This window comes from Typopeltis vanoorti, chromosome 16 (genome assembly GCF_054136105.1).
Source record: "Typopeltis vanoorti isolate ZY-2024b chromosome 16, IOZ_Tvanoo_1.0, whole genome shotgun sequence".
In the NCBI taxonomy this organism is placed as follows: Eukaryota; Metazoa; Arthropoda; class Arachnida; order Uropygi; family Thelyphonidae; genus Typopeltis; species Typopeltis vanoorti.
Genome location: NC_143564.1, coordinates 19,745,871 through 19,772,945, shown reverse-complemented (window position 1 = coordinate 19,772,945; position 27,075 = coordinate 19,745,871). Strand labels below are relative to the sequence as shown.

At 34.4% G+C, this 27,075-nt stretch overlaps 1 protein-coding gene across 1 annotated transcript in view; it reads left to right on the top strand.

Moving 5' to 3' along the window:
* The window catches only part of Mical (Molecule interacting with CasL), a 538,428-nt gene that overhangs the window by 444,278 nt on the left and 67,075 nt on the right, over nt 1–27,075 (top strand). Inside the window, exon 23 of the mRNA XM_090406620.1 lies at nt 12,572–12,654. Within this exon, the coding sequence (XP_090262746.1) occupies nt 12,572–12,654 (83 nt within the window). The remainder of the gene's footprint in view (nt 1–12,571; nt 12,655–27,075) is intronic.

Here is a 27,075-nt window from a genome sequence, read left to right as displayed (position 1 = left end):
CTTGTTATCTATTACTATTTTAGTTCTTGCTGGATCTTGTCCTTTAAAGGCCATAGTTTTTGATTTTTCTGTTGATATTATCATACCATAATCTTCATTTAGATCTAAAATAGCTTTCTGTAGTTTATCTTCAGAATTTGTAATTATTATTTGGTCGTCGGCAAAGAGGAGAGTGTTTAAGTTTACTGTATGAGACAGTTTAATTCCTTGATGTAAATTTTTATTCCATTTTATTATTATTTCATGTAAGTAGATATTAAAAAGAGTTGCTGAGAGGGGACATCTCTGTCGGGCCCCTTGGTTTATCTCTCTCATATATGATAGCTCGTGATTCAATCTTATTTGTATTTGATTATTTTCATATATACTTGTGATAGCTTTTAGGATATTATTTGGTATTTGTCTTTCTTTTAATATGTTAAATAATATGTTTCTTTTAACTTTGTCAAATGCTTTTTCAAAGTCAATAAATGCAATATGTGTTTCTAAATTGTATTCTCTTCTTTTCTCTATTATTAATTTTAGGCAAAAGGCCGGGTCTATACATGATCGTCCTTTTCTAAATGCATTCTGTACTTCTAAAATAAAGTTTTCAGAATATTTCATTAGTTTGCTATTTAAGATTCTGCTATATATTTTGTAACAGGAATTTAGTATACTGATACCTCTATAGTTTTTAGAGTCATCTCTTATTACCTTTTTTAAAGATAGGAATCACAATTGCTTTTTTCCATTCTATTGGGGGGGGATACCAGTTGAATAAATTTTATTTAAAAATAATAAGAGTCTTTCTTTGAATCTTGTTCCTGCATATTTTGAAGTAAGGCAAAGATTCTGTTCTTTCACTGGTCCAAGAAATAACATCATAACTAAAATTTGAAGGAAACAACTTATATGGCTTGGTCATATAAGCAGATCTAATGGGTCTACAAAAGCAAATTTTTGAAGGACTTATTCAGGAATTTGAAAATGAAGTGGACCTAGAATAAACTGGATAGACAATATAAAAAATTGGACCAGTGCTTTACTTACAAAGCTAAAAGCAAAATGTTAATCAAGGACTGAGTGGAAGATTTCTGTAAAGAACATTTCTTAATATCTGTTCTACAGAACTTTATGGACTATGGGATGAAGAAGAAGAAAATGATTATTAGAAGAATCTCATCTGTTTTTGTCTTCATTTTGGTAACACTAATGATGTTAACTTAGTACTTATCCAATTCTTCTGCTAGTTTCACTTATTTTCTGCTGATGTCTCCAATGTTGATGATGCCAATCTTGAATTCTATTGATTTAGATTTAGAGAGCATGGAGTTTGTTCCAGTAGCAAACTTTTCCTTGATTAACTGGACAGTTCTGCACCCAGCATGAAATTCCATTCTGTTGTACCATCATTTTGTATTTTGGTTTAAGCCAGTAAAAATAAAGCTTGGTCAGCTAAATCCCAGATTGTTGGCCCCAAGTTTATCTAATAATGTGGTGCACCACAAGACATTGAAGACTGGATATCAGGTCTGAAGCCTCATTTGTTTTTCACATTCTTAAAGGGCTGTGTGGAGGGTCTCCTTCCAGTTATCTAGCTTTTACCCTTAAGCTGTAATTCTCTATACTAGAATTGCAGGTAAAAATAAGAAGCTACTATGGTTATCGATTATGATACATTGCAACATCCCAAAAAAAAAAAAAAAAGAATCATGTGGACAAAAGTTATAGCCAGTAGCTTTTTCCAAGTGACCAGAAAGCATGACTGGCAATTAAAATTTTCTGCTTTTAGCTATTTTAAATCAGATTTGAATGCTTACAGTATGGATGTTTAAGAAACAGCTAAGAAAAATTGTGGAAGAAAAGTTTGGACAAGAACAAGCTGGATCGAGGCCAAACAGAGGCTGTCAGAATCATATTTTCACTTTAAAACAAATAGTTTAGAAATCATGGGAATATAACAAGGATCTGTATTTAAGTTTTATAGATCTGGAAAAGGCATATGTCAAGGTGCCAAGATTAAAGATGTTCAAAACGCTCCAGTTATATGATGTAAATGGGACATTATATCAAGCAATACATAGTCTCTCTTTGAGTTGTAACTCAACAGTTAGAATTGAAGGAGATAGATACAGGAAGATGGTTTGACATTATGTTAGGTGTGCAACAAGGGTGTACATTTCTCCACTGTTATTCATCTCTGTGAATCACATTATGAAGGAAAGTGGTATTAAACGTGATATCAAAATTAGGGATATTAATCTCAGCTCTTTACTTTCTGCAGATGAGGAGTATAACACAATTGTATTATACTCCTAAATAAATCCAGGACAAGTCTGCAAGATTTCCTGACCAAATGGAATAAGTGCTATAATAAATTTGGTATGTAAATCAGCATTAAAAAGACAAAGACCATGAAAATAGGCAGAAACATTGAAAAACAGGAACTGTGTCTGAATGGAGAACTTATAGAACAAGTAAAACATTTCAGCTATTTAGGCACAATTTTTAATGAAAATGGCAAATTAAATTTGGAAATAGACAGCAGAATTAGCAAAGCTGGTAGTGGTAGGAAGTGAACTGAATAAATTTATATGGAATAAGAGAGAGATTAGTCAAAACACTAAATTAGCTGTATACAAGACAGTGTTCTAACCAAGTTTAACTTATGGAAATCTGAGAACTGAGTTAGAAATAACTCTTGATGAAAGACTGGAGATCACAGATATGAGAGTCCTGAGAAAGAGATAGGGGACTGAACAGATGGCATCAATAGTAGTATCATATTAAAAACAAGGATATTAGAAAAGAATTTGACATTGTTAACATCTAGGAATGTGTTAGCAGAGCTAATCTCTTCAACAATTCTCTTTAAGTGGTATGATCACTTAAAGAGAATTGTTGATAGGAAGTTAGTAATGATGTAACTTTTCTTGTCATAAGATCCTGTATGCACCTTGAGAGTATATGTCAAGAAATTGATGCTAATGATAGAATTTAAATTGGAATGGAGAATAAATGTTTCCATACCAATAAGTCTTTCTTTGGTATGGAAACATTTTTTTCCATACCAAAGGGGAAAAAAATTTCCTTTGGTACAGAGATTAGGACATTTTCGCAGAATTTGCCATACTGTCATGTCGACTTCATCAGACTTTGAAGAAATGACTGTTGAACATGATCAACTGTTTGTCACTCACATGCAGTCGGCTGGGACACTTCCCTTTACAGATGCAGCCAGTCTCTTAAAATTTGTTGTGCCATTTACAAATGGAATTCGCAGTAGGAAGCCCCAGTTCCCATCATGTCTTTTTCTATAATGGTTGAATATCCTAATGGTAGCTTTCAAAATTCATTCTTGCACGTATGTAATCTGAAACTCCTGTGAGTTTCTTTTTCGTTTACTGCATGTTGCATTTTCCTAATCACTAATCATTACTTTGTAAAAATAGGCAAAAATTGCTCACATCATTTTGACTTGCCCTGTATTTGAGTTCCTAAGTGATCATTTTGCAAGAGTCAATCCAGGTGGAGATATTGCTGTGCCAGATATGAAGTTGACTTGAAAATTTAAGTAGTTGAATTCAAAGTGTTTACAGTGTTGCAGACCCTTACTGCAAATATAGCCATGGAATTAGATGGCATATCAGCCCCATATATTATAATAATGCACAAAGGAATTGGCAATTCTTCTTACCAAGCTGTTTAATTTAGGTCTCAGTTCTGGGAAGGTACCTTGGGAATGGAATCTATCTATATGTTCACTGGACATCCACAGATGCCGTATGGTCACTCTGATTCTCAGTGTTGTTTGCTTTTCTGGAGGCCTCAACTCCCTGAAGAGCAGTCACTCCACACACACCCTATCAGTGTTAGATATCCAAGTATAGGTCCATCATGGGTGTTTCTGAAAGCAGGTATTAGCAATAACTAATTTGTTTGCACAGGAATAGAAAGAAATCAAAATAGTTGCACTGCATAAAGGAGGCTTTATGACAGAAATAGCTAATTATAGTCCCATCAGTATCTTAGGGGTGGTAGTTTAAGGTACTAGAGAAATTTTTAAGACAGAATTCAGGACTGGGTGGACGGGAATATGATACTTTATAGAGGACAACATGGTTTTGTGTAGGGTAGACCATGCCTTAGTAATTTGCTTAATTTTTATCAAAAAGTTACAATTGTGTTGGATAAAGGAAATGGCTTCTTGATGTTGTTGGACTTTGTAAATTTGTAAAGGCATTTGACGAGATACCACATGGAACTCTGTTGCATAAATTGGAGAAAATAAGGATGGATATGAATCTGGTGATTTGCATAAGAGGGTGGCTAATGGACAGATATCAAAATGTGGTGGAATGAGAGGTTACTAGGGTACTTAGTTTGTTGCTGTTTAATTTGTACTTCAGTGAGATAGGAAATGATTTTAAGGGGAAATGTTCAGTTGTTTGTCAATGATGCAAAGCTAGGAAGAACAATAATCAATGAAGCTAATGTAGAGATTCTGCAGGATTACTGGCAATATGGGCAAAGGGTAACTTCTGCCATTTAATATGCACAGGAGTAAGATCATGCATATTGAGATGAAGAGATTACAAGCTGTGCATTGCTTGACAGAACTAAACTGTGGGCTTCAAAGAGTAGTTGATAAGAGAAAAGAGGGAATATGATCAAAATGTATGCTGCTAAAGTGGTTGTACAGAATTGACATTGAAGACTTTTTAGTACATGGCAGAAAGGGAAAGAACTGGAGGTCACCATCAGAAATTATGAGTGTGGTTAGTAATAGTGTTAGGCAGGGCCCCCCCACATCCTGAAGCAGGCCCCCAGGCCAGGATTTTTGGCAGACCCTCTACCTGTCGCTCAGGTTAAGGACAACACATTGATCTACAGGGTTTAGGATCAATTAGTTCAAATGATAACACAAAAGCTTAGCCAAATCATTTTCGATGCTCAAAATTGCTAGGGGATTAAGTCATTCTTGGCTATATCTAATATACCTAAGAAATTCCCGTTATTATTATTATTATTATTATTATTATTATTAAACAAGACCTCATGGAGTCAAAGACTCATCTAGGAGGTCCTTTTATCTCACACACATCTCATCATACCGGGTCTTAAACACATTCAAACTCCCTGCAGACACCACACTCTCAGGCAAGGCATTCCAATCATTCACAACTCTGCACGAAAAAAACCTGCCTCTCACTCCCCTACTCACACCCTCTTTATACAGTTTCCAGGTATGACCTCTGGTTCTCCCCTGATCTCCCACTATTCTCTGTAGAACTTCTCCACCATTGATCCTATAACAACCCCTTACCAACTTGTAGGTCTCTATCATATCTCCCCTCTTCCTTCTCTCCACTAGACTCTGCAAATTACATCTTTTCAATCTTTCCTCATACTCGACATTCCAGAGGTCAGAGACTACCTTAGTCAGTCGCCTTTGGACCCTTTCCAACATCTCTTCATCCTTCTGAAAACCAGGTGACCAAATCTGGGCACAATAGTCCATATGTGGCCTAATCAAAGCCTTATACAATGGAACAAGAATCTCCCTACTTCTACACGTCAGTGTCCTCCTCATCATTCCCAGAAGTCTTTGTGTTGTCTTCACAATTTTGGCGATGTGTCCCCTAAATTTTAGATCCTTATCCACTATCACTCCCATATCTCTTATTTCCTCTACTTCCAACAATATATTCTCACCAAGCATAAATTCTGCATCCCATCTTTGTTTTCCAAATTTTAAAACCTTACATTTTGCAACATTGAACTTACATCCCCATTTGCTTGCCCAATCACTCAATTTATTCAAGTCTTCTTGCAAGGCCACAACATCTTCACATGGTTCATCCCAACTTTGCATCATCTGCAAACAACTGAATATCTCCATCCAAATCTTCGCCAATATCATTAATATACAAAGTTAAATAGTAATGGCCCTAAAACAAATCCCTGAGGCACTCCACTAGTGACTTTCCTTTTCCTGGATATTGCACCCCCATACACAACTTGTTGATACCTATCAGATAGCCAGTCTCCAATCCAATGCACTAATCTAATATCCAACCCCATCTGCTCTAGTTTGACTGTCAACTTATCATGAGGTACTCTATCAAAAGCTTTTGCAAAATCCAAGTATATTACTGGGTATCCTTCTCCTCTGTCCAAGGAAGCAGTCACTTTATTGTAATAAGTAAGTAAATTACTAAAACACGACCTTCCTTTAGCAAATCCATGCTGTCCATCAAAGATTATACCATTGTTGTCAATCCAACTCTGGATCCTAGTTCTCACAAGCTTCTCCAACAACTTAACCACAACACCTGACACACAGATAGGCCTATAGTTTGATGCTTGAGTTCGATCACCTCCTTTATGAAGTGGCACAATCTTGCCCTCCTTCCACTCTTTAGGGACTTGACCAAGTGCAAGACTCGTATTAAAAAAATATGTCAAGGCAGGTGTCAACTCTCTGGCACATTCCTTCAGAATACGCGGTGATATTATCAAGTCCCACAGCCTTATTTACATCTAGTTTACTCAACTCCCCAAACACCTCTTGCTCACTTACAGTCAGTCTCTCTTCTCCATCATCAACTGCTCTTAATCTCTCCATGAAGTCACATTCACAAGATTGAAAGATCTTTATGAACTGCTCATTAAGTATCTCCACCACACATTCTGCAACAGCTGTCTTTATACCATTTCCTCCAATCAATGTCATCCTTCCATAATCATTCTTTCTTTTGCTGGCTACATATCGAAAGAACTCCCTAGGATTCTTTTTAGCTTCATTAGCTAACTGCTGTTCATACCTCTCTTTAGCTACTCTCACCAACCAAGTCACTCTCCTTGCCTGGTCTTTGTAGAACTCATGAAATTGGTTACTTCCACTTCTCTTATGCTGCCTCCACAATGCCCTTTTTCTCTGTATTGCATGCTTAATCTCTTTATTCATCCATCCATCTCACACCTAACTTATTTAACCTTCTCACCCGTGGTATACATTTAGACATTGCATCCACTAAATATTTTTTGAAAATCCCCCAAGCTGCATTGATCTCTTTTCCAGCTAACTCCTCATTCCATGCTACACCTGCAAGCTGTCTCCTGAGCTCTTCATAATCACCCCCCTTGTAGTTCCAATGTTCCAATGTCCAATGTAGTTCAGATGTTCTTATGAACATCTCCAATCTTCGTGTTCTCTCCTTGAAATGCTAAACCTCTGGATGATAAAAATAACGTTACATCTACAATCCATTGCAGAAGTGCTCTCCACTTATTTGTTTCATATTGAATATGTAGTTGTAAGTCTTTATCGATTCCATGTCCTTTCAATGACTGCAAAAGGGATTTCCAAGCCAGATATTGTTTTCTGTGTTCGGCACTATTTTCGTGAAGAGGCAACATACCATACAACCTTTTCCAATGCTTATTTCTAGGCAAAAATCCTTCTTGAGCTAAACTGCTTAAGTTTTTGTTATTAGAGTCGCAAAAAATACGACATGGTAGACAATAAAGATTTTCTTTTGATACACACAATGTTAACCATTCTTTTGGAAAACGTTCTCTTGTTCTTTCATCTTTTGTTTTCGTATAGAGCAAAAAATCTTGAAATTTCATACCATTAAGATCTCTTGGCAATTCCTTATAAATCTTTTGGAATTCTTGAAAGCTGATAGTTCGTTCTGTTTCTTGCCGCATGTTATTTGAGATTACTCTAAGCCAAATACTAGGGTCATCATATTTTATATCCGATTTTTCAACAGGGCCTACAACTGAAGCATCAACTGTATTATATTCTTCCATAGTCACTCCTCCTGCAGGTTTTTCACTTGCGGCCTTTTCTTCCGTTGCAAGAGGTTCACATGTAACAGTTGCTTGACTTTTGACTGCTTTATGAGTTTCGATTTGACACTGATATTCTGTTTGGATTTCAGTGTCACAAACATTATCACCACCTTCACTATGATCAGTACTGGGAACTATGTCCTTTTCATTTTCAGATTTTAAAACTTTGGTTATGAATTGACGACCTTGTGATGCTTTTGATTCTCTCTCTTGGATTTGTTTCCTCTTCTGAGCTCCGGACTTATGTTTGTACTTTGAATCAGACATTGGGATTTTATTTATTTTAACTAGAACGTCTTTGCTTGCTTGAGAGCAATATATTTAAATATTTTTAATATCTCAAATTTGTATGATCTGGAAAAAAAATCAAGTTTGTTTCATACAAAAAAAATCATAACAAAAAAGCTTTATATTTTCTTTTACTTACTAACTAGCAAAATTTTAATTCAAATAAGACGAATTCTTCTCAAATAAAGAACTTTGTAGAAAATTTTCAGTTTCTTGAGATCAACTTAGCCAACTAAAACTATCAAATAAAGCTTTCTCTTTTATGAATAAAATAAAATTCTCTCAGCATCCGTAGCATACGCATCGGTAGGGTAGTGTGCTGGTAACCATCGGGACAGTGTCGGCATTGAAACGACGGCGTGCATAGAAAGCGAGACAGGCGAATGAAAAACGAAAACTAAAGTAAATCCTTTCAAATGGGAAGTTCAGAAGTGTAACCATAAATCTGAAAAGATGGATAATGGGTTGGAAACAATTGCAAAATCTAGTAGTCCTTCTCAGCACATATTCATTCTTATTTTATAAAGTTTCTTTTTGTCTTTTGTTAGTCTCACTTAACTGGCCGACCCAACAAAACGGGGCCCCCCAGGCTAGAGCCCTGTCAGCCCTACCCTTGTGGGGGCCATGGTGTTAGGACTAGATTTTTTTGCTTGAAAGGAGTAGTGAAAAATATCGTGTGAGCAATTGTTAGAGTGGATTTCCTGTGATGGGTCATTGATTTCATGGAGATGCTTAAGAAATGTAAGGGTGATCCGAAAAGTTCTTGGCCTCGACCATGATAGCAACACTATCAACATGATTTTTTTTTCTAAGTTAGTGCATCTGTCCTAAGCATCCATATGAAATTGCAAGTCATTCTATCAAGTAGTTTGTTTTATACAGCTGTCTGAAGCAAAAGTGTTGTCTGTATCCCTTGAAAATGGATAAAATTGAGTATCATGTGGTTATGAAATTCTTTGTAAAAGAAGTTTTAACAACAGAAGAAATTCATTCGAAGTTAATAAAAGTTTATGTGCACTCTTCTCCTTCATTTTCGACAATTAAGAAATGGGCTACCGAGTTTAAACTTGGCCATGCAACCTTGAAGATGATCCACATGAAGAACGTCCAAAAAGTGCAACAACACCAGAAATCATTGATCAAGTGCATGATATGGTATTGAATGACCAACCAGTCAGAGTGCGTGAAATTGCTGAGACTATAGGCATTTCAAAATAACGTGTAGGATATATTTTGCATGAAGAATTCATCATCATAATGCATATCAAGGATTTAGGCCTAGCGTGGCCTGTTCCGGCCTTTGAAGTCATCGTTGAATCTTTTAAGAGGACATCCTGGTTCTCTTTTCCCTAATGGCTTGTACTTTAAGGCTTGTTTTGGTAATCTTTCTATTTTCATTCTTTGAACGTGTTCCATCCATTTATATTTGTTTTTTAATTTTTTCTATTACTGATTCTTGGTTTAATTCTTTCATAATTTCTTTGTTTCTCTTGTGATCAAATAGAGTATACTTTGCAGTTTTTCTCATAAACTTTCATTCCATAATTTATAATGTTTTAACTGTTTTGAAAGAGACTTATAAATCCAAATCATGACTCCTGCTTGTGCTCTTTGGTCTCTGTCAACTCCACTGTATATCACATTAAAATTTTCGGTTCTCATGGTTCCTTTTAATTTCTTGCATGAAGAATTGCAAATGAAAAAGCTTTCCTCAAGATGGGTGCCGCGCTTGCTCACAGCAGATCAAAAACGCACTCGCATGAAAATCTCTGAGCAGTGCTTGGAACTTTTAAACAAGAATAAAACTGATTTTGTGCATCGATTTATTACTATGGATGAGACTTGGATTCACTATTACACACCAGAATCCAAACAATAGTCAAAACAATGGACAGAAGCTGGTTGTTCAGTGACAAAGAAAGTTAGTTCCATCAGCAGGAAAGGTCATGGCATCGGTGTTTTGGGATGCTAAAGGCATTTTGTTTATTAATTATCTTGAAAACGGTAAAGCAATAACCAGGGAATATTATTCCAATCTTTTAACCAGACTAGACTAAAAAATTCATGAGAAAAGACCTGGTTTGCAGAAGAAAAAAATCATCTTTAATTAGGACAATGCACCTGCTCACAAAGGATTAAACTAATTTTATTATGCTCACAAAGGTGTTTTGGCAATGGGAAAATTAAGGGATCTACCCTATGAATTGTTGGAACATCCACCCTATTCCCTTGATTTGGCCCCTCTGACTTATATTTCTTCCCAAAACTAAAGCTCTTTCTTGCTGGTCAGCGTTTTTCTTCGAATTAAGAGGTGATTGCAGCTCTAGAGGGGTATTTTGCAGATCTTACTGAGAACCACTGCAGGGACAGGATAATGGCACTGGAGCATCGCTTTAATAAATGTATTAGTCTTAAGAGAGATTATATTGAAAAAAAAATAAAAAATTTGAAATTATAAATGTTTTTTCATTGTTAGGCCGAGAACTTTTCAGACCACCCTCATATATTAATTTCTGATAAAAATGCCATCAGCACAGTATCACATTTAGGAAAACATAAAAGCATGATAGTTCCAAAAGGAACATGTGCTGTGAATTTATTTTCTGAATGTGCTTGAGTGTAAGTATGCTGTGAAAGCCTTCCTGAAAGAATCCTATTGGCATTCTTAATCACTAGATTTGGCTCTACATCTAAATTTCTTTTTCAGAAGTATACATAATGACTTCAAGTACCAAAAACAAGTGAAGGAACTTATTGATCCACAATTGGTGTTGGTATGTAATTGTCACTTGTAGAATCATGTAACATCAGATGCGCTAATAAGTTTTAGCAGATGCAAGTTAAAATTTCATCATTCTCTGTCAGTAGCTAAAATATGTCATTTTATTATTTTGACAGTATTTGTGCCAAGCATACTGTTTAGTCTTCTTCTTTATGTTAACATTTTCACAAAACTTTCATTTCTGTCATTCGCACTTGGGCACTCTCCATGATGATTATTTTTACTCGATAATTGAAAGGGTGGTTGTTCCTCACATACAGTATCATTCAAAAAAAAAAAGAATTAACCCTTCTCGTTCCATTCTTCACACATTGTTTCTAAGAATTTGCCATATGTAGCCTCCTGACTTCAGTAACTGTTTAAAAATGCTACAACTATCACTTTTCCACTTCAGTGTTAATACTTTACTTAATAATTAACCTTCATATATACTTTTAATCTCAGTCTTCACTCTGTCTACAAACAGTGCACTTTTTTTTCAGACATCTATTGTTTAAAATTTTATCATATATTATCCTGTTCTACACACTACAAGCTACTCTCCCCAATAGTACCAGAGCTCTTTCTTCAACCTGATAAGCAACCTAGTAATATTAGAATCACAGCTACAGCAAGAGAGATGGACTGTACTGCTGTTGGCATCTACTGTATCCCTATAGGTCCTTAATTAATGGCATATTGACTTAAGATCTAATCTCTCTCTCTCAACTAATTCTGTCCCATAAACTGATCCCATACATTAACAAATAATATTCCTGTAATGAAAAGACATTTCCATGATTCCTTAGTCAATAGAAACTCATCTCAGTTTGACCCTGTCATTCCTTGATAAGCATCAAATAAACCTGGTTTACCAGCTGTAATGCAAGAGGTTAGATTAGAACCTGCTTCTAGGCATGTGTTTATCATGTTACTTCAGACTTCTAGTAAAGAAAATTACAAAAATCATCTCCCACCTAAATAGTTTCACAGATATCTTTGCATCAGTGGGATTTTAACCCGCAGTCCATTGACAATAACAACAGCAAAAAAAAAAAAAAGAAAGAAAACGATTCACTTAACTACCTGGCAAGGATGAATAATTAGAGAATCTTTCCCAATTGTCAAGACATATTCATTTTATTTTCAAAATATTGTGTGCCTGTACTTTGCCTTTTAGAGCAGGGTTTCTCAACTGTTGTTCCACAACTGATTGTATATATATAATATATAAATAAATAAATAAAAATGAAGATATTATAATTTTTATTCAAGAGTTCCCTCAGACTTGTAATTATTTCAAGGGTTCCTCCAGGGTAAAAAGATGGGGAAAGGCTACTTCTTTAGACAAAAAGAAGGACCATATGTTATATCCCCCCCCACACACACACACCCATACAATCACCACTGCTGCCATTAATAGACAAAAACTACCTTTCTTTTATATTATATTACTCAAAATCTCATATTGCATTTCTCTTTCAAGAAAATAGATAATAGCTACATTTGGTGTTTTTTGCAAGAATACCCCAGAAATAGTGGATTTTATGTTATAGTATACCGTGGGAATTCCAGAAAACACAATTTTTAGTGAAATGAAAAATTTTTGTGATATTGAAACATATATACAAGATGAAAGTTCAGCTATCTCTTATTTGGTATTTTTTGTCTTTGCAGAAGACAGTTTTAGTGATACTGAAGAAGATACTCAAACAAGTAAGGCTCAAGATGGTGCTCATGCAATGGAAAGAAGAGAGAAGGTTTTTATTTATATAAATTTTATATTAATTACTTAACCAAGGTTCAAATTTTTGTATACTGAGAATTATAAATTGTGAAATACTGGGAATATAAGAATTGTAGGTTCTTGGAGATCACAGTATTCATTGAAATTTAAACTTCATCCATCTTAAAAGCACATACCCCCCCCCCCACTCTCTTCTGGGCTTACCTAAAGAAAACACACTATTCTTGTTTCTAAGTTTGCTGTAGTGAAAGCTATTGGTATTATACAAAACGCACTGGGCTTATCTTCACCCAGTGTTTTTGTTTCATCCCAAAGTTCTTTTGTGTTGAGATTAGGATTTTGTGTAGGACACTCAAGTTTTTTCCACATCATTATCAATGAAAAAGAAGTCAAACTTACAGACAAAATAGAGAAGTACCACATGGACATAATTGGTGTTACTGAGATGAAGAAAGCTTAAAACAGGTGAGATTCTGCTAAATGATAAACACAGGAAATACTGTATTTGGACCATGCTAAACAAGCAATGGAAGTTGTAGCCATAGCATTCAACACAAATACTTCTTGATTGGGTTTGGGAAGGCATCAAGTAAAATTATGTTGACAAATTTTAGAACATGGAGTTGGATAATGAAATTCATTTGTGCTTCTGGTCACACAGAAAGAGATGGAACAATCTCCATTTCTTCCTCTCCTAAGGAAGAAGCTCCACTTCTTCCTTAGGAGAGGAAGAAATGTTTGTGTCATTAGAGAATAATAAATACAGTTGATCCTTGAACAACATGGGGGTTAGAGGTTCCGACCTCATGCGTTGTTTGAAAATCCATGTATAACTTTTGACTCCCCAAAAACTTAACTACTAAATAGCCTACTATTGACCGGAAGCCTTACCGATAACAAACAGTCGATTAACACATTTTATATGGTATGTATATATGCTATATTCTTACAATAAAGTAAGGTGGAGAAAATAAAATGTTATTAAAGAAAATCACAAGGAACTGAAAATACATTTACAGTACTGTACTGTATTTATCGATACCGTAAGTTTACGTTGTCTGTTTACAAGATGAATCATAAGTCTCTCAATACCTACATCAATATTGTCTTATGATACAAAACACTGTAGCTGTTATATGTATTACTAACACTAGACATCAAAAATGAAAAGATAATGTGAAAAAGAAATTCATATTTATTCACAGGTGTAACGATTCATGAATTGATAATGAAGAAGCAGCAATATGATTGCTTTATGGTAACTTAGTGCAATCGATATGATTGCTTCGTGGTAACCTAGCCTATACACTAATGAATGAATCATTATAGAAATTTTATTTTATGCAGTTATGACTTAATACTGCATCTTTATGTTTGTTTACATTTCTCTCAACTGCAAATGTCCATGTATGGTCTGTAAGTGTTTGTGTGCGTAAGTTTTGATAAATTTTAACTTTTTATAATATATATTTATCATTATATATAATTCTTCTTTTTCTTCTAGCTTTACAACTCTTTATGAGTTTTAGCTTGCAAAACAATTTTTAGCCATTCTTTTCTTTTCTGTGCAATATTCTTCCAATTCTTAACTTTTAGAGTTGTGAGATCTTTTTGTACATTGTCAATCCATGTTTTTCTTGGTCTACCTTTCTTCCTTTGTCCTAATGGTTTCCATTCAAATATTTTTTTAATTCCTCTTATCTTTTTCCATTCTTTCTATATGCCCCAACCACACTATTCTTTGACTTTATATATCTTGCTATATCTTCACCATTAGGTAGTTGTTCAAGTTTTGTTCTAATTCTCATATCCCATTTTCTTCTTTTATTGGTCCATATATCTTCCTTAGTATTTTCATTTCAAAGATTCTCAATCTATCTATATCATTTTGTGTTAATGGCCATGTTTTGTATCCATATGTTGTACAGGTCTTATAATTGTTTTATAAAGTTTTAATTTAGAATTACTATTAAGAATCTTATTGATTTTTTAACGATACTTGTGACATAATGATTAGAAATATATACACGTTAGCACAAGAATAATGTTAATTTGCCAAATATTTCGATCTGAATATTACAGACCATCTTCAGTGGCTACATTGGAATAGTTTTAAAAAACAAAGTGGAATACAAACAATTGATCATTCATATATAGAACGCGCTGTGTGATGTTATATCGCTAAGTATTAGAAGAGTAAACATTTTTTAAAAAACATAATTAAAGATATTAATTCAGAAATTCATAAAATGATCTTAAATAACATTATACTGATAAAAAAAATAATAAAAAAATAAAAAAATTAATGTGTTATCCTGATTAAACTTTCCCAAATTTTTGATATAGATATACAGTCATTACGATTCAAGTTAGGACGTTGAAGTAAGGCCTCTACACTTTCTTTAAATAAACGTTCAAATTTGAAGCAACATCTGTGTAGGAGGAGAGTCTTGGACCAAAGGATATTGTGGTTTGTTTCTAATCCATGCTGAGCTAATCCAGATTTCTCAGGTTTTTTTGTGTTGAATTGATGACTGATGTCCTTGAATTCTTTTTTCTATGGAACATCCAGTTTGTCCAAAGTAAGAAAGATTACAATTACAAAGAACTTGATACACACCAGGTAGAGACAAGGTTGAGTGTTTATCTTTAGATGAAGGAAACTGGGTGAATAATTTGTTAATAGGCGTATAAGTAGACTATATATCTAACCTATTTGTTAATAGGTTAAATATATAGACAACATCTTTGCTATATGGCCTCATAACAGAGACTCCTTACCTTCCTTTTTAAGCAGTATCAATTCCTTACATCCTTGTATAAAGTTTACCTTGGAAATTGAAAAGACAAGTTATCCTTTTTAGACATCCTCATCCGTTCACCTTCTGGTATTCTTACAATAACAGTTTACAGAAAACCAACTTTCACAGGTCGTTATATTCTCAAAGAATCTGCTCATCACCCTTGTCAAAAAACAGGAGTCACAAAATGTTTAATCCAACTAGCAAAAACTAAACTGTTCAACTTCTCATTTATTACAGAAGGAACTTTCAACTATCAAATGTCACATGAACTAACTGGCTTCTCCGAAAAGAGTACACAACATCTTTTCGATTCTTACAAACCAACACAGAACAACCAAGATTCAATACATAGAGTTCCAGTTCCTTACACTTCCAAGATTTCAGAACCAATTTCGAGAATTCTAAAGAAATATGATCTAACAGCCACTTATACACCTATTAACAAATTATCCACCCAGTTTCCTTCATCTAAAGATAAACGCTCAACCTTGTCTCTACCTGGTGTGTATCAAGTTCCTGGTAATTGTAATCTTTCTTACTTTGGACAAACTGGACGTTCCATAGAAAAAAGAATTCAAGGGCATCTGTCATCAATTCAACACAACAAACCTGAGAAATCTGGATTAGCTCAGCATGGATTAGAAACAAACCACAACATCCTTTGGTCCAAGACTCTCCTCCTACACAGATGTTGCTACAAATTTGAACGTTTATTTAAAGAAAGTGTAGAGGCCTTACTTCAACGTCCTAACTTGAATCGTAATGACTGTATATCTATATCAAAAATTTGGGAAAGTTTAATCAGGATAACACATTAATTTTTTTTTATCAGTATAATGTTATTTAAGATCATTTTATGAATTTCTGAATTAATATCTTTATGTTTTTTAAAAAATGTTTACTCTTCTAATACTTAGCAATATGACATCACACACCTTGTTCTATGTATGAATGATCAATTGTTCGTATTCCACTTTGTTTTTTAAAACTATTCCTATGTAGCCACTGAAGATGGTCTGTAATATTCAGACCGAAATATTTGGCAAATTAAACATTATTCTTGTGTTAACGTGTATATATTTCTAAGAATCTTATTGTTGATTGGATTTTAACAGTATAGATGTGAACACAGATTGATAAGAAGATAACTATTTATTAACTTGATTGCTAATATTTTGCTGGTATTATATCCAGCATCTTCAGAGCATACGAACAAAGTTTGTTACAGTAGCGAGACAACCACAATCCGGTGTAACAGTGGGACTAGTATGAGTAATTGTAACGTGCAACACCAAGACTAAAATCTTAGGCACCATCTAAGTTTTAAAAAAAAAAAAAATATGTTAATTTGGTCTTAGGATGACTGTCTCCCAAATCTTTGATAGATTTATACAGCCATACTTGTTGAGGTTTGGGGTATGTTTCAGGGCTTCTGTTGACTCCAGGAACAACCTCTCTGACTTGTAAAAGCTTCTGTGCAGGGGTATCCGAAGCACGGTCTGCCAGACCCAACTTGCCATAGCGAAAGTGCCAGATATATGCTCTGAAGATGCTGGATATAATACCACCGAAATATTAGCGTTTAAGTTAATAAATAGTTATTTTCTTATCAATTTCTGTTCGCATCTATACTTAAAATCCAATCAGCATGTGTGACGAACACATAAGCCTTTCCACACAATTAAGAATCTTATTATGCTAAAGGAGTTGGGTTACAAATTAATGAACAGAAGACTAAATATGTGCAATATGGAAAGACAATAAATAAAAACATTACAAGATATAACATAGGTGAATTCAGTTTTGAATTTGTAGATAGTTTTAAATATTTAGGTTTATTAATAACAACAAACAATAATATATCCAAAGAAATTAATAGTAGAATCATGGTTGGAAATAAGTGTTATTATTTCCAACCATGATTCTACTATTAATTTCTTTGGATATATTATTATTTGTTGTTATTAATAAACCTAAATATTTAAAACTATCTACAAATTCAAAACTGAATTCACCTATGTTATATCTTGTAATGTTTTTATTTATTGTCTTTCCATATTGCACATATTTAGTCTTCTGTTCATTAATTTGTAATCCAACTTCTTTAGAGTTTCTGTTAAGTTCTTCAAATTTCTCTTCTAAATATTTTTTTCTGTGACTTATTATTGCTATATCGTCTGCATATGCAGATATTTGTATTAATTTATTATTAATAAATCTTCTACTCACACTTAGATAAAGGATTAAACTAAATTTATTATAATTCTTATTTTTAGAGGGACCTGTGGCATAGTATAATTATTAAAAACACCACGTAAGTCCACAGTAATAACTTTAATTAATAAATAAGTGATCCACCGAATGTTCGTTACTTGTATTCTATTCCTATCTGTTTGTAACACTGAAGATGTACTATTAGTTTTAGTATGAAATATCTACCTTATTTATTAATTAAAGTTATTACTGTGGACTTACGTGTTGTTTTTAATAATTTTATTATAGTCTAACAAGTGCAAAATAAACTTCCAACATCTTTCTCTAAATCCAGAGTAATTTAATAATAAGGTGGTATACCGGTTGGCAACTCGTATAAGCAGATATGACCATTGCTTCTATCTTAGTGTCACCACTGCTGGGTCTGCCTCTCACTGACGAGACCTCAATAAAGGTCGAAACTGGTCTGGGTAGTGGCCCTTCCCTTAATGCAGGGGTGGCCAACCTTTTATAGTGCATGCATCAATTTTTTTCATTTTTTAGTTAAGATGTGCCATACAAACTTATACCACTTTTCAGCCCTTTTAAAATATGGTAATATGGATATATTTAACAGTTATGCATAAAATGATTTATTATATATATGGTAATATAAACACTTTTAGCAGTTTTAAATAAAAAGGATTTCATATAAAGACAAGATAAACATTAATTATTTTATTGAGACTTTTGAAATTGCTTTGCTTTTGCTAAGCTTGTAATGTTTGGAGTTGAATCAGTCAATCGCGACCGTAGTTTGTTCTTAATCATTTTCATTGATGAAAATGTTTGTTCGCATCTGTATGTAGTTCCAAAACGACAGATATAAATCTGAGCAAATTTTCTCAGTTCTGGAAAATGTTTGCTGGGCAACGATCACCAGAAATTAATTATATCAGAAGCATCTGGGAGTGATGGAAGTTCATTAAATTTCATTTTCAATAAAGAATTGGTTTTGAGATCAATAAGTTCCATTTGTATGTTACTAGGCATCATCAAGATTTTTTGTTCAGTAAGTGAAAAGGGATTTATAAATGCAAGTATGCAGTCTTCTTCTTCGGCAAAATCGCTAAAACAACTGTTAAAGGAGACTCTTGCAATAATCTGAGTTTCTCAGTATATTCTGTAAAGTTGCCATTATCTTCCACAGATTCACTATGTTCTTTTAAATGTGGAAATTGAAATAAATCCCTGTTTTCTAACTGGGAGATGAACAGTTTTAATTTCATTTTGAATGCACTGATGTCAATTACTAAGCATGGAAACAATTTGTTCTTGCCCTGCAGTTTCAAATTTAGATCATTGAGGTGGCTGATAACATCAACTAAAAATGCTAAATCAAATAGCCATTTCTCATCACACAACAGAGCTTTTTCCTCATCATACAGCTCATCTTTCTCTTCCAGAAAATTACGAACACTTTCTTTCAGCTTCCAAAATCTACTGAGAACTTGTCCTTCAGAAAGCCAGCACACCTCACAGTGAAGGATGAGATCACCATATTCCATATCTAGCAGTTCACAATATTCTCTGAATTCTCTTCTATTTAACCCTCTAGCTCTAATTTTATTCTCACACACACTTTACAACTGGTATCATAACATGCTTCAAATTTAGAGTTTTTCCACACAGAGATCTTTCATGTATAATACAGTGATACTTTAGTAGAGAACGACCTAAAAACCTTTCAAGTAAAGTTACAGTCCCAGAAACTCTGCCTACCATTAAACCCTACCATTGACGGTGCTCCATCAGTGCAAACACTGCTGAGCTTACTAGAATCTAGTTGTTGATTTTCTAGACATGACTTTGTCAAATATGTCTGACCCTCTGGTTTTTCCATGAAGTGACTCAAGACCGATAAGTTCTTCAAAGATGTTAAAATTACCATCAATTCCTCTTATAAAAATGCTTAATTGGGCTACATCACATATGTCAGCAGATTCGTCCAAGGCTAAAGAAAAGAAAGAAGCATGAACATGGTCTTTCAACTCAGTAACATCATGGGAAGGTTCTTCGATGCGTCTTGTAATTGTTTGCTTGGACAGAGCAATTTGGTTTACTTTTCTTTCAACATTCTTATCACCAAGACATTTTGCATATTTTTCGAGACAGGACTTAACAACTTCCTCTCCATCAGAGAAAGGCTTGTGTTTAGCTAATACAAAGGCTAAATTATTCGGTGTATTGGTATGTGTGTCTTATGTCGTATGGAGGCGTCTTATTATAAAATAAGACGCATCCAGCATTGCCACACTTTCACAACTTCGTTTCACAAATATATTTTGTTTCTTTTTTATTTCTTCCTTTTTCTTAACCACATATTCTTTCCACAACTCAGACCCAGGAACTAACTTCAGTTTTTCTTCTAATTCAGCTTGATGTTTTCTATAGTGTGTGTTAAGATCATGTCTTCTATTATCTGAGAGAGTGCATTCACAAACAATGCACAACGGTTTTCCTGAAGGACCCACAATAAATAAGAACTCATTTACCCATAGTTCATTAAACTGGCGCTTGCTATCACCTTCTGCTTTTCTTCTGCTCATTTTCTTTTGCAAAGTGATGGGTAACTGACTGTAAAAAAAAAATTATTTCAAAAAGTAAAGCTTATTATTAAATAATTAATTATTAAAACAGTTCTACAAGTTTAAGATAAGATTTCTGTTTTCATGAAGGCCTAATACAGTTCTATAAGTTTAAAAATCATATATTTTTTTCATAGAGAGTTTTCGTCTCTCTCTCTCGTAATATATTATGTCCAATGAAATAAGAGATCGCTTCCTGCCATAAAACAGTCGATCAGTTGGCAATCACACACACAACCCAAACATCCTCATTACGAAAGCTTTACTGATGATCAGTTAAATTTTAGGAATAAACCTACTATACGTAAATAAAAAGGAAAGATATTGTATAAAAAAACATAAAAACACACACATACCAATACACTGAATAATTGCAGGTTTCAGTAATCAGCAAATTAGGGAGCGGGCAAGAACTTGACATGCGCGTTCAAAATGAAAAAAATTATTTTTAAATTTACAGAACTATATAGCGTTTATGAAAACAGAAATCTTATCTTAAACTTAAAGAACTGTTAATAAAAACATATTAGTTCGAAAACACAATTGTTCACTCACATCGAATCAGAAGTTCATCGAACATTATGACACGAGAATCAGCTATAAACTGATTAAGTGGCGATGCATATCAGCATTTGCCGGTGCCTGTTGCTTCAAGATCAAACAAGTATAATAAGTGTCACTCTAGAATTCAGTGGTAGGTTAATTGTGTGTTTATATATATATATATATATATATATAAATCGTATACAAAATTTTGTTAAATTTTTCTCTGCAGTTTTCAGTGGACCACTTCTAATCATGCAATGCGCCATAGGTTAGCCACCCCTGCCTTAATGCATAGCATTATACATGTCTGCAAGGAGATGTGGTTTGCATGGTGGGAGATACTGAGACAAGGAGTGATGAAAGCTTGGTCCACCTTTGCTACAAGTTTCCAACAGATGCACCACCTTGCCTCAGTCCTGAAGATGTTTTCAGGTGCAAACTTTGTTTGCTCACACTTGGATAAAGGATTAAACTAAATTTATTATAGTCTAACCAAGTGAAAAATAAACTTCCAACATCTTTCTCTAAATCCAGAGTAATTTAATAATAAGGTGGTACACCGGTTGGCAACTCGTATAAGTAGATATGATCTCTCCATTGCTTCTGCCGTAGTGTCACCACTGCTGGGTCTGCCTCCCACTGACGAGACCTCAATAAAGGTTGAAACTAGTCTGGGTAGTGGCCCTTCCCTTAATGCATAGCATTATACATGTCCGCAAGGAGATGTGTTTTGCATGGTGGGAGATACTGAGACAAGGAGTGATGAGAACTTAGTCCACCTTGGCTACGAGTTGCCAACAGATGCACCACCTTGCCACAGTCCTGAAGATATTTTCAGGCACAAACTTTGTTTGCTCACACTTGAATTAAAGGATTAAACCAAATTTATTAAAATCTTCTCATATTTAACTTATTCTTGCTTCAGGTACCAAATTAAATAAACTTGCTGAAAGTACATCTCCTAGCCTTAAGTTTTAAGAGGTATACCGTGAGTAGACATATCGATACAAAATTAATAACGGAAAAAACTCGCATACAAAGATTGTTTAATAGTATAATTTTCGCCTGTGTGTCACAGGCATCTTCAGTACATTAAGCTCAAATTAAACAATAACTGACATTTCCAAAAAGCACCACCTAAGTAGCTGGGTTAAGATACTAAAACGGTCAATAACTTTCCTAAAAAAATAAATACAATAAAAAGTTAGGAAAGATTAGCTGATTTGTAAAGTACTATCTCCCATAAAGGGAGATAGTACTTTACTATCTCCCTTTATGGGAGATAGTAAAGGATAGACGTAAGCCGTTGGATCTGTTTAAGTTAGGAGAATGAAGTAGAGTTTTCACATGATTCTTTATAAAGGCATTCCATTCAGACGATCTTTTACAGAAAGAACTACAATATATAACTTCTTCCTTTCTATCTAATGGTTATAAGAATTGCTTCATTAAAAGAACCTTGAGTAGTTTTAATATGTCTTCCTCTTCAAACACAGAAGAAATAACGCGCATTACTATCCCTTATGTACAAGGCATAAGTGAACGTATAGCAAAAGTTTTAAAACCACTGAATATTTTTGTTGCCTTTTGACCATTCAGAAAAATCTCCACCTTTCTCACTTCTCCTAAGGACAAGCTTCCACATCTTAATCATCCAGGTGTCTACCAGATTCCGTGCTCTTGTGGATTATCTTATTTCGGACAAACGGGAAGATCTGCCTCTATTCGGCTAGAAGAACACCAGTCTTATATTGAATACTTTAAACCTGAAAAGTCTGGACTTGCAGAACATGCCATCTTCACTAGACACAGAGTTCATTGGAGAAAGACGAATTCTTCACAAAAGTCAGTTTCTCATGGAACGCCTTTATAAAGAAACATGTGAAACTCTACTTCATTCTCCTAACTTAAACAGATCCGACGGCTTACGTCTATCCCCTTTATGGGAGATAGTACTTTACAAATCAGCTAATCTTTCCTAACTTTTTATTGTATTGATTTTTTTTTTTTTTTTTTTTTTAGGAAGGTTATTGACCATTTTAGTTATCTTACACCAGCTACTTAGGTGGCACTTTTTGGAATTGTCAGTTATTGTTTAATATGAGCTTAATGTACTGAAGATGCCTGTGACACAGGCGAAAATTATACTATTAAACAATCTTTGTATGTGAGTTTTTTCTGTTATTAATTTTGTATCAATCTCCTTGTCTTACTCCACAGTTTATTTCAAAGGGATCTGTTAATTCCCCTTGTATTTTATCTGTTTTGGATCCTTCTAATGCAATTTTAATTAATCTGATTAGTTTTCCTGGTATTTCCAGTGTTTTCAAGCTATATATATATCATTTCTTGTATATTTAATTTATCAAATGCTTATTGGAAATCAATATATAAATTAAGAAGTTTTGTATCATATTCTAGGCATTTTTCATATATATTTTGTAACATAAATATATCATCAATTGTGGATCTTTTATTTCTGAAACCACACTGCTGAGAGGAGACCTCCACATAGCCTTTAAAGGAATGCGGAGAACCGACCAGGGTTTCTGACCTAATGTCCAATCCTCACCTTCTCGTGGTGCACCCTGTTGGGGTGCACCACGAGATACTGAACGAACGAGGATGGGCTGGCAATTTGGGATTTAGCCGACTAAATTGTATTCTTATTGGTTAAACCAAAATAAAAAATGATGGTACAACATGACAAAATTTCATGCCGGCTGAAACAAGGTTTCACCCGGTTAAACAAGGCCTCCGTTGTTTTCGCCAGGGAACCAGAGCGAACAGCGAAAAGTCAGCTACTGGAACAAATCTGAAAACAAACCCCAACTCAACATCACCAGAGTTAAAGATCGGTACTATCAACATAAGAAGCCTGAATGGCAAAGCAATGGAGCTAGCTAAGGAATTAGATAAGTACCAGATCGACATAATAGGGGTGACTGAAACAAAAAGACCAAAACTGGTGAGACTTTCTGAGCAATAAATACAAAATGTTATATTGGCAATGACATTCAAGAAAAAGAAGGAGTAGCCATAGTATTCAACACAAAATACGAGGCTAATCTTCTTGAATGGCAGTCAGTCTCAAGTAGAGTAATGTGGGCAAATACGAGAATGGGGAACTGGACAATGAGACTTATTTGTGTCTATGGTCCAGGAGGTTCTACTAAGGTAGAAGTGGAGGAATGTTTTGAGGCTTTAGAAAAGCAACTGACACAATGAAAAATGAAAAGTTGGTCCTTGTTGGGGATCTAAATAGCAGAGTAGGAAATGATTGTGAGACATACAAAAATATTTTGGGAAAATTTGGAGAAAAGAGCAAAGCCAATAATAATGGCAAATACCTGTTGGATTTCTGCTCAGGACATGGACTGGTTATTACTAACACCATGTTCCAACATAAAAATGTGCACAAATTCACATGGAGAGAAGAGGCTAGGAATAAGAAAAGTCTCATTGACTATGTTATTGTTGATAGTGATGTTTTCTCCCTGGTGCAGGACACCAGAGTGTACAGAAGATTTGAAATTGGAAGCGATCACTATTTAGTCTTGAGCAAGATAAAATTGAATTTCATATTGAAAAGAATAACATGTAAGAAAGTTTTAAAGTGAATAAAAGTTGAGCAGCTCTCAGATGTGAACTGTAGACTAAAATACACAAAGATTATTGAAGAAAAAATGAAAGAGTTTGAGAACAGGAATCAAACCTTGGAGATTCAGTGGCAAACTCTGAAGAAAATTGATTGATTCTGCCAGAGAGGCATGTGGTGAGGTTGTCTGTAAGGATAAAAAAAATCAGAACTTTCTGGTGGACACAGGAAGTTAAAGAGGCAGTGAAGGAAAAGAAGAAAGCATATCAAAAGTTCCTGTCAAATAAGTCAGCTTGTGCTCTTAGAGAATATACAGACAAATGCAAGAATGCTAAACAAAAGTCATGGGAGGACTTTGGCAAGAATATAGAAAATAAATATCAAGAAGGTGGCAAAATATTCTGGAGGTTGTTGAAGAAGATTAGGAATGGAGGAAAGAGTGCTGTTAAAGGAGTTAGAGATGATAAAGGTGACATGAAAACAGGAGAAAAAGATATTCTTGAAGTATGGAGTAATTACTTTGAAAAACTGCTAAATGAAACAAGCAGTGATGACAGCACAGTGGTAAAAACACTGACCAGGCATGCAGTCAGGAATACATATCCATACTTGAAGTAGAAAAAGCCATCAAAGGCTTGAAATGTGGAAAGGCAGCTGGAGTAGATGATATTCGACCAGAAATGCTGAATTATGGTGGTATAAGAGTCTTACAGTGGCTGCACTGCATAGTTCAGAAAGCCTGGACAGAGGGATGAATTCCCGATGATTGGAGTAGAGCTCTCATAGTACCCATATATAAAAAGGGAAATAAAACTGCATGTGAGAATTACAGAGGTGTTTCCCTACTGAGTGTTCCTGGCAAGATCTATGCAAGTATACTTGAGAAACGGTTGAGAAGAATTGTGGAAGAAAAGCTTGAAGAACAAGCTGGATTCAGGCCAAATAGAAGCTGTCAGGATCAGATCTTCACTTTACGACAAATAGTCGAGAAAGCATGGGAATATAACAAAGATCTGTATTTATATTTTGTCGATTTGGAAAAGGCATATGACAAGGTGCCAAGAGAAAAGCTATTCAATACACTGCAGTTATATGGTGTCAATGGGGCATTATATCAAGCAATACTTAGTCTTTATTCGAGTTGTAAGTCAGCAGTTAGAATTGAAGGAAGTTCAGGAAGATGGTTTAATGTTAAATCTGGTGTGAGACAAGGATGTTCATTATCCCCTCTGTTATTCATTATCTATATGGATCACTTTATGAAGGAAAGTAGTATTAAACATGATATCAAAATTGGAGATGTTGATGTCAGCTCTTTGCTTTATGCAGATGATGTTATACTTCTAAATATATCTGCTACAAGTCTGCAAGATTCTCTGACTAAATTGAATAGCTGTTGTAATAGATATGGTATGAAGGTCAGCAATAAAAAGACAAAAACAATGAAAATAGACAGAATCATTGAAAATGTCAACTCTGTTGTGAATGGAGAACCTGTGGAACAAGTAAAACATTTCAGCTATTTAGGCATGATTTTTACTGAAGATGGTAAATTAAATATAGAAATAGACAACAGAATCAGCAAAGCTGGTATGGTGGGAAGTCAATTGAATAAATTCATATGGAATAAGAGAGAAATTAGTCGGAACACTGAATTAGCTGTGTACAATACAGTGTTCAAACCAGTTTTAACTTAGGGATCTGAGAGCTGGGTCATAAGTAAAACACTTGACCAAAGACTAGAGACCACAGATATGAGAGACCTGAGAAAGATTAGAGGCATGAACAGATGGCATCAATGGCAATATCATATTAAAAGCGAGGATATTAAAAAAGAACTTGACATTGTCAACATCCAGGAATGCGTAAGCAGAGCCAATCTCAGGTGGTATGGTCACTTAAACAGAATGGGCGAGGAAAGATTAGCAAAACAAGTGTTCTCTGCCAGGTTGGCAGCAAAACGACCCAGAGGAAGACCAAGATATAGGTGGATTGATACAGTACAAAGTGCCTTAGACGATAGAAATATAAGATCTGATAATGTTTGAGTCTTGACAAGTAACAGACTGATTTGGAGGAAAATTGTAGATAGGAAATTAATAATGATGTAATTTTTTTCATGTAGTACTATCATATCCTGTACACCCCTTGAAGGTACATGGCAGGAATTTGATGATGATGAATATATATCGTTCTAATCTTTTATATATCATACTTGATAAGATTTTGTATGTCACATTCAATAATGTAATTCCTCTATAGTTCTGACAATTCATCTTATCTCCTTTTTTTTATATTGGTTGGATTATTCCAAATTTCCAATTATTTGGTATTTTTTCTTCTTTCCATGTATCTAATATCAAACAATAAATTTCTTTCCATAAGAGTCACATGCATTCTTTATAAGTTCTCCTATTATACCATCTACTCCTGGTGCTTTAAATATTTTAATTTGTTTTATTATTTCCACTGTTTCTTTTTTATAAGGTGGTTCTTGAATACTTTCTTCTACAGTTCTACAATTATTTTGATCCTCATATGCATCTTTCTTTTCTCTTCATATTCTTCTCTATTATTTCTTGTGTTTCTTTGTAAATACCTTTTCCTTGCTTTATTTTTCAATTCAGTTATTTCCTTACGTTCTT